Source organism: Rattus norvegicus, chromosome 8 (assembly GCF_036323735.1).
Source record: "Rattus norvegicus strain BN/NHsdMcwi chromosome 8, GRCr8, whole genome shotgun sequence".
NCBI classification, from domain to species: Eukaryota; Metazoa; Chordata; class Mammalia; order Rodentia; family Muridae; genus Rattus; species Rattus norvegicus.
Window position 1 is genome coordinate 122910500 of NC_086026.1, and position 9432 is coordinate 122919931.

Sequence of the window (9432 nt, forward strand, 5' to 3'; positions counted from 1 at the left end):
GGGCCTTGGACCAGCTCGTGCATGTTGCCTGATTGGTGGAAAAAGTTGTTTTCTAGTATATAGAAATATGCTTGGTTTTTAAATATTTCATAGAGCCCCAATACCTATGGTAAGCTCTTATTTTATTTATAATGGTCTGAGTACACATTCTTCAGGGGTGACTGTGATTCCCAAGTGACAACAGTTGCTAATTCTCTTCCAGTCTCTATGGTCTGTTCCCCTTCGGGTTTTCCACATTGACTCCACGTCATTAGATCTAAAGAAGTTTTTCCTCTTTCCCTCCAGATGAGGCCGAGGCCCATATTGACTATGAAGAAAATTTCCCTGACGACAGATCCGTGTCATTCAGGGAACTCATGGAAGACTCCCGGGCAGAGGGAGAAAAGGAAAAGGCTCAGGAAGACGCCTCTGATGAGACACCAAAACAAGATCGTCTGGTCTTCACTTCTGTCTCTAAAGAAAATATAGCCCAGGAAAAAGCCTTTGTGCCAACCACAGGTTTGCCAGGCGCTGGGAGCAGCTTTCACACAGACTGGCCAAGATCCCGCCTACACCGGAAGTACTCACTCTGGTTTCCGGCTGAGACTTTCCACAAGTCAGAGCTGGAAAAGGATGTGGACGATGAGACCAAAGAGCCACTTCCTGCCAGAGACACTCACAGTGATGAGAAACCGGCCCCAGAGGAGTCTGAAACGAGGCTGGTCTATGCCACCACTTACAGCCCCTCAGAGCCATTTGCGGATAGGAATGACAGCAAGGCGGAGGACATAGGCGTGAGCAGCAGCGATGATTCCTGGTTAGACGGCTACCCTGTGACAGACGGGGCTTGGAGGAAGGTAGAAGCTGGGCAGGAGGATGACGAGGATAAGGGGGATGGGTCAGTGGGACCAGATGACAGTGTCCTCATGTCTCCTGATCAGCCTATCAAGAATGTCACGGTCATATCAAGCGAATCCGTGATATACAGTTCAATCAGTCCCTCTCAAATGCTGGACGTAGAAGCTCTCGTTCCGGGACCCATCAATGTGTCTGAGACTGAGCGTCCCCATACCGGGGATGCTGATTTGACCAATTATCAATCAACTATACCCCGAAGAGTCACCACACAGCAGTCACCCATGGCCACCTCACCCTCTGAACTGACCACCTCCACCACCCAAGAAACAGTACTAACAACCCTTCAGCCAACACATAAACACAGCCCCTCCAGTAATGTGGAGGCCACCCAGCCTCCAGCGGAGGTCACAGCTCCCGAGGTTCAGGATAACTTCCCATACCTGCTGTCAGAGGACTTCTTGGGACAGGAGGGCCCTGGGCCTGGTGCAAGCGAGGAGAGGCTTCTTCCAACCTTGGCACCGTGTGTGGGGGATGAATGTCCCAGCTTCAGGAAAGGCCCGGTGATCGCCACGATCGTCACCGTCCTGTGTCTACTGTTTCTCCTCGCAGTCTCGGGAGCCGTGTGGGGCTACCGCAGGTGTCAGCACAAGAGCTCTGTATACAAGCTGAACGTTGGACAGCGGCAGGCTAGACACTACCACCAGCAGATTGAGATGGAAAAGGTCTAGCCTCTGCCAGCAGGGGCTCTCACAAAGCCACTTGGAGGAAGATTAACTGTGACTGGTCACACTGATAATTCTTGGGGTCTGAGGTTGGAAAGGCTTCATTCTCTAGAGTTCAAGTCTTTCTTCTACATGCTGAGAAGTGTCTAGGGAGGTGCCTAAAGGGCAGAAAGGGGTTGGTGACGTCATCACATATGTCAAGGTCTCCTCAACCAGTTGTCCTGGAATTCACTGCCCAAATCCCAGACCTCTGCTTTGGCCCTATTCCAATACGAGGTTGGGGTGTTGCTGTCTTAAAGTCACCATTTGTTTCGTCTGTAGAGAATCACAAACTCCATGCCCTGAAATATTTGAAATCATTTTGATAAGCTGAGTGTTTGAGAGTCATGTTAGGAAACAAATGTCCAATTGTGGAGTGGGGTGGGGAGCATAATGGTCGTTCCCTTTTAGGTGTTGCTAAGGACAAATGAGTCAGGAGCCGGAACATATTTTACAAACTTTGGAGTTTCTTTTTTTCTTTTCTTTTCTTTTCTTTTCTTTCTTTCTTTTTGCTTGTGGAAAATGGAGAGAATTTAAGACTGATATGTTACTTTGGGGAATGGTGAGGGAACAGGCACACGCCCACCTCTAATCCAGCCCACAGTTTTGAGACAGCCCATTGTTTTCACTTAAGAACAAGGTAATCTCTGTGCCAGTAAGGACAGCGAGAGGGGTCCATGCCTGGCCCGTGCACACGAATGCCACGGGATTGCTACCAGGGCTGGCGGCAGAAACCCAATTCTCGGTTTCTTCTCTCAGGGTTAAGTGTTTCTCTGAAGCCCAGTAAGAAGAAATGATTTGGAAGCGAGGACATGTTTGAAGAAGCCCAAAGACTGCTTTATCAAATGTGGGCACTGTTTGATGGTGGAAGAGAAAAAGCAAACATGAATTCCCTGGGCTGATCCATCCCAGCCGTGGCTTACCCCAGTGACCACCAAGTGGTAGCCAACGGACGGTGCTTCTAGAAAGATGGTCCTCCGACCAGGGCTGCACCGGGAATGCGTTGGAGATGCAGCTGGGCTAGCTCTGAGCTGTCTTCAGGTAGCTCTGATGTGCTGTGTTGATGGCAAGAACCGCCGACTTCTGTCATCTGTGGTGATCTCGGAACCCAGGAAGGCCTGGAGACAGGGAGGTGAGAACTGCCTGTGCCCTGTCCTGTCTCACTTGGCCTCGGCATCTCACAGCAGCATGGAAAGTGTCACCTCTGGCTGTCTCCAGGGTGTTGACTCAGAAGTAAGCACACCATGGTTTTCTTTCTGTATTACGTCCTTGAAGGTGTGAAAGTGACGGAGGCCGTGCATTTTTTTTTCCCCTGAGGCTCCACGGCCCTGTCTGGTTTTGTATGGCACCAGAGATCCTGATCCGTGTTTTTGTTGGTGGTAGTTTCGCAGGTGAAACGTAGGTGGACAGGGAGTGCGGCTCGGTGGCAGAGAGCCTGCCTGGCAGATGTCAGGTCCTGGGTTCAATCTCTGGGTATGATGTAAACCCCAACCCTAAAACAAAAAGTTGGTGATGGTCTTTTACCAAAGGAAGAAAAAAGATCTCATGATGTATTTTCTGCGCTGTCACCTGCTTGAGTCACGCTTTGGAAAACAACAGGTTCGAGAGCTACAGAACAGTATATAGCACAATATAAAATCCTAGGGACCATAACTGGGTCGCACGAAGGCCTGAGGGGGACCAGAGAGGACATGTCTGCTTCGGAGGGGACAGAGAGAGGGAATAAGACACTTCCTGTATGTAGCCAAAGAAAAACTGGACAGAGCAAATCCAGAGTGTACATTTTTAAATCAGATTCGAATCTCTTGTGAGATAGCATTTCTATTTTTATGATTTAGTGATGTAAAATAACCTTCGTCTCCACACGGGGATGGTGTAAGTAACTAACCTGGAACACTGAATTTATGCCAACATGTAAGTAGAGGGTATAAATACAAATGTCTTAAGTTTATTATAAATTATTAACACGCGTCAATGCGCCCTTTCGTAGACATGGACTGTAAAGTCAGCTCAGCGCACCAGCTCATACATTTTACCAATTTGCTGTCATCTAAATTAATATGAAAACACAAGGCTGCTCGTCGGAGGGCGTGGGCGGCGAACTCACCAGGAACCTAGGCTGTCACCGCAGACGCTTTGAGGACGGTAATGCTTACGAAAATGGAGAGGGGGGGAGGGTTTCACTAACACAAAGCTTCTGACATATCTAAATAAAGTTCTTCCCCCCCAAGCTCTTGACAAATGTATTGAGTTTCTACATTGCCGGAACACTTCTTTTTTTTTTTGTTTGTTTTGTTTTTTTTTGTTGTTTTTTTTTTTTTTTTTTTTTTTTTTTTTGCCGGAACACTTCTTAAACTCGAGTGTGCACCCACATGCTGTGTGTGCATCTGCGACTGTGTAAGGGGTCAGAGGGCAATCTCAGGTGTTGATCTCACCCTCCACATTGTTTGCCACGGGGTGTGCTGTTGTTCACGCCTGCATCCACCAGGCTAGCTCTCCTGTCTCTGACACATATCTCTCCGTAGACTACAGATCCCCACTCCTGTGCCCGGCCTGAGATGGGTTCTGGGGATCGACCCCAGGTCTCACACTAAGTACCTCACTGAGCCACCCCCCTTACCCCCATCATGACTTTAGTAGTCACAAAAACAGAGCTTGCTGTATACACTGTGGTTCTCTCTAACCCTGACCCTGTCAGCTTCCTTACCTCCCGTTGCAGGATTTGGGAGGGGGGGGGCGGGTACAGAGCTCTTCCCATCTCCCTCCGCCTTCCTCATGACGATCATAAAGGAGTTTGGAGCGCATGTTAGATGTATAGAATTTGGGCCTTCCCCAGCTCGGCTGAGCTAGAACCTGCACGGAGCACAGTGCCCTGGTAAGGAGTGTGCATGGTAAGGTCTGAGAGATCGCACCCAGTGGCCCCTCCTCTCAACAGTTAGACAGACTCTCAAAGGGATAATTAAGGAGGGCTAGACTGAGGTCTTCAAATGTGCAGGCTGACAGAAAGACCAAAGGTTGATAGGGAGTTGGCAGGGTACTCAGTGACAGCATCAGCAAGTGGAAGGACCCTGCAAGGGGACCTTTGGCCTGGAGGAAGACGAGCCATGGTCCAGCCATAGCCTGGAGCAGTTGAGGATAAAGACCTGGCTACCTTTCTCCGAAGTCTTCAGCACATGCGTCTAGTTGACAACAAGAAGAGCCCAGATAGTAAATACCACAGGGAGGGAGGGAGGGAGAGGGGAAGGGGAGGGGGGGAGGGAGAGGGAGAGGGAGAGGGGGAGAGAGAGAGAAAGAGAGAGAGAGAGAGAGAGAGAGAGAGAGAGAGAGAGAGAGAGAGAGAGAGAGTGAGTCTAGCTGGAAGGGATGGGGTGCTCAAACAGAAACCATTAGCACCATTGCCATCTCCTTCAGTGTCACCCCCTGATACCTCCAGCCACCAAGAGACTGTGACTCTCAAGCCTCCTGTGTTGCAGACACCCCCAGCAGGTGAAGATCTCTCAGCTGCTAAAACACGAGTGAAGTACCTAGCGTACCCTCACTCATAGCGAGACCCACTTTCTCCCCTACTGGCACAGTACCACAGAGACCAAACAGGCCCACCTCCCTCGCTAAAACGGGAGCTGTCTTGTCTAACTCATGCTCCAGGACTCCCAGTGAGATCCAGCCCCCCGCCCCCAGTCAAACTGAGGATATCCTTGTTCAGTTCCTCCTATGATCCTCACACACCCCTCTCTTGAGAGCGCCTGCCACATGCTTCAGGAATCCAGATGCAGGACTTTACTTGACATTCAGACACTCCCGGGACACAAAATAAATCCACCTGACACCGTGGTGTGGCCTATACAGACCTGCAGATAGGCAGAACACATAGAGATATGAAAATAATATAGTTCTTTTAAATATTGCTTTTAATTAAAGAGGGAGTTGAAGAAGTACCTCACTGTTAAAAACACTCACTGCTCTTGCAGAGGACAGGAGTTTGCACACACTGGCCCCTCACAGCCCCCTGGAACTCAAGCTCCAGGGGACAGAAGACCATCCTGTGACCTCTTCATGCACTCCCACACTCATACACATGCATAAGAGTAAAAAACGTTTTTTTTTGGTCAAAATAAAATAAGTCCCGAATAAATAATTTAATGAAGGTACCCGAATATTTTTAAAAATAATCTATTGATTCTTATTATATGTGCTTTGGTGTCTTGCCTGCAGGTGAGGGAGTCAGATGCCCTGGAACTGGAATTGTAGACAGTGGTGAGCTACCCTGTGGGTGCTGGGAATTGAACTTGCATCTCCTGGAAGAGCAGCCCATGCTCTTAACCTCTGAGCCATCTCTCCAGCTCCCTGCACCTCAGTACGTTTTTAATGACTAAGCCAAACTCCACACAATAAGGCCCAGGGCAGAAACCAATGAGATAGAGCTGGAAGAGGGCATAAAGAGCCCAATCGTTGTCTGTTTCTTTGTGGTGGTTTGGTTTTTGTCTTGTTTTTTGTTTGTTTGTTTGTTTTTTATGGTGTTTGTGGTATTTTGGCTCTTGTTGTTGTTGTTGTTGTTGTTGTTGTTGTTGAGGCCACCACCACCACCACCTGGCTGGTTATTTCAAAACATAAATGAGTTCCAGAAATCCTAAGCAAAAATAGCCAAAGAAAAGAGGAACCCTGTGATGGTCTGCATATGCTGGGCCCAGGAGGGGCACTATTAGAAGATGCAGCCCTGTTGGAGTAGGTGTGGCCCGATGGGTGTGGGCTATCAGACCCTCATCTTAGCTACCTGGAGGCCAGTCTTCTGCTAGCAGCCTTCAGATAAAGATGTAGAACTCTCAGCTCCTCCTGCACCATGCCTGCCTGGATGCTGCCATGTTCCCACCTTGATGATAATGGACTGAACCTCTGAACCTGTAGGCCAGCCTCAATTAAATGTTGTCCTTTTTAAGAGTTGCCTCGGCCATGGTGTCTGTTCACAGCCGTCCAACCCTAACTAAGACAAACTCCAAACTAATAAAATTAAGAGATGGAAACAGGGAGACTACGAGAGCTCTCAGTCAAATCCAGGGGATTGTTAGGGATCCTTTGGAAATCTATATTTCAAAGTGCCGAGAAATCCAGAGGAAGTGAATAAGTGCCTGGACACACATGACCATCCCAAGTTAAATAAAATGATACAGACAATATTTAACTATACTGAGCAAGGAGCAGTAATAAAATATCTCCCAAGAAAGAAAACCCAGGACCAAACAGATAAACCTCTGAATTCCATCAGACGTTCAAAAAAGAAACTAACAGGATCAACGGTGATCGCACACCTTTAGTCTAGCACTCGGGAGGCAGAGGCAGGTGGATCTCTGAATTCAAGGCCAGCCTGGTCTGGTCTACAAATCGAGTTTACCAAAACAGGTAAGGACATAACAAAAGAAGAGAGACCAAGAGTCCACGAACGCAGACGACAAAATTACCAGTAAATGACTTGCAAACTGAATTCAACAACCCATCTTTTAAAAAAAGCACATGCCATTTTCAGTTTGGCTTCGTTCTAAGGCTGCCAGGAATGGCTCCGACAGCACAGGCCATCCAAACACTGTGCGCAGAACCACAACCGCCCTACCAGATGTAGGGAGGGGCTTCGAATCCCTCATAGACTTCCTTACAATTGTTTTTGTCTTGTTTTAGTTGGGTTTTCCCCGCTTTGGCCGGTTTGGCTTGCCACTTAGCCCAAGGCTAGCTCAAACTGCAGCCCTCCTGCTTTGGCCTCCCAGCGTGCTGGCAATTCAGCCACATACCACCTTGCCAAGGGTCTCTTGTTTCAAAACTGTCTAGCTCCTTGTTCTTTCTGCTCCACTCCTTTTCATTCCTGTCACCTCCCCTGCCTTTTAGTGACACGCACGCAGCAGCTGCCATCGGAACTCACATCCAAAAATGCTCAGGTCCTTCTGTGGAATACACTGCAAATGTTTTTCCTCCTAGGATCCCAGGTCTCCTCTGAAAGTCTTCCTAGGTTTTCCCCCAATCCTAGCCAGCCCAGAAGTCTAGAAGCCCCACCCAGCTTTGGATGACCCAGGGGTCTCGCTGTGAGGACTCTGCCTTAGAAAGTGCATGTCGGAAACCTCAGGACTTGAGAGAACAGAGTCCACTGCAGTAGCGTCCTGGAATGACTGGGTATGGCTACGATCCCTGAGCCCAGTGGATGGAGGAGAAACAGTGGGAAATAACCAAAATAAAACACTTAAACTAACTTAAAAAAAAAGGGGGGGTTCTTTTCCCAACTATTTTCCAAGTTCTAATTTCCTCCAAGACAGAGAATGAACATACCACTCTAACTCTAGGGGTAGACACGGCCAGAAATAACATTCGAGGCTGCAGCTCGCCATCACTGTGGGAAACAAAACTCAATTTCTCATCTCCCGGCCATATTTACAAATTTCTTTCCTTTGTGTGTCCATACTTGTGCAGGTAGAGGTCAACCGTAAGTGTCATCCCTCAGGAGCTGTGGTTTTTGAGACAGCATCCTTCTCTGGGACCTAGGGAGGCCAGCTGGCCAGTGCCTGTTCCCTCCTCCCCAGTGCTGGGAGTATAAGCATCGTGCACCACTTCATCTGTTTGCTTCTTACACGCTGCTGGCATCGGACTCAGGTCCCGGTGTCTGCAGGGCAACCGCTGTGTCAACAAGCTGCTTCCTCCGCCCTCCCTTTCTTCTTTTTGCTTCCAAGACACAAGCCTGCTAGTTAGCCCAGGCTGGCCTAGAACCCCGTGTTGGCCTTGAACTCGTGATCCTACTTGCTCAGGCTCCTGTTTACAGGCACGAACCACAACAGCTTATGGCTACCTTCCCTTTGTAAACTGAGGCACTGATATCTTGTGTGCCCGCTCCCAAGAAGGAACTAAAGCAAAGCCACAAGTATCCCAAGCCAGGAATCTGTGGCGGATGCTCTGAGGTACTAGGAGAGCTGTTGGTATGTTACCAAGAGAGATTTTTCAAAAGCACACACACACACACACACACACACACACAATCACACAGACACACACAATCACACAGACACACACACCACACACACACACAATCACACAATCACACACACACCACACATAATCACACACAATCACATACACAATCACACAATCAATCACACACACACAATTACAATCACACCCACAATCACACAATCACGAACACAGACACACACAGACCACACATAATCACACAATCACACCCACACACAAGCACACACACACAACCACACACACACCACACAATCACACACACAGGCACACACACAATTACACAATCACACACAGACACCACACACACACACACACACACAGCACTTGCACAGCACTGCTGTCTCGCTGGGTTTGAGTGGGTTAGCCCATGCAAACCCGAGTGGATTGGAGTAGGTCAGTCTATACAAACCTGGGCTACCCTGGTGCCTGTTCTTTCGGGAACACGAGACTAAGGCAGACGGGGACTGGTGCTGCCCCTGGCTGCAGACAGGAAGAGCAATACATAAACCTTTTGACTGGGGCTCACTTAAGGTTCTCCCCATCCCGCCCCCGTGCACATAGTTTCTACTCCCCACACTAGGTCATTCAAGTCTGGAGTCACCAGAAAAAAGAAGTCGCTGTTTGGGGGATGGCAGACGATCAAGAGTTCAGACAGCTGCGATGAACGGTTAGTTGTGGTTTCTCCTCACAGCCTCGCTACCAACTGCACTGCCATCCTATGTTCAAACACTATTAAGTGAGAATGTTTGCTCTGGCGCTAATCCATCTTCTCCCCACAGTTTAAGTATTGATTTAAAAAAAAAAAAAAAAGAAGCAGCTTTGGTTTGCAGTGCAC

At 48.6% G+C, this 9432-nt stretch overlaps 1 protein-coding gene across 3 annotated transcripts in view; it reads left to right on the forward strand.

The window, feature by feature from the left end:
• The window catches only part of Susd5 (sushi domain containing 5), a 39360-nt gene extending 35532 nt beyond the window's left edge, over positions 1 to 3828 (forward strand). For all 3 annotated transcript variants that reach the window (XM_008766656.4, NM_001399281.1, XM_039082675.1), the window contains one exon: positions 286 to 3828. In XM_008766656.4, coding sequence (XP_008764878.1) covers positions 286 to 1565 — 1280 coding nt within the window. In that variant the 3' untranslated portion in view covers positions 1566 to 3828. The remainder of the gene's footprint in view (positions 1 to 285) is intronic.
• Positions 3829 to 9432: the final 5604 nt, after the last annotated feature.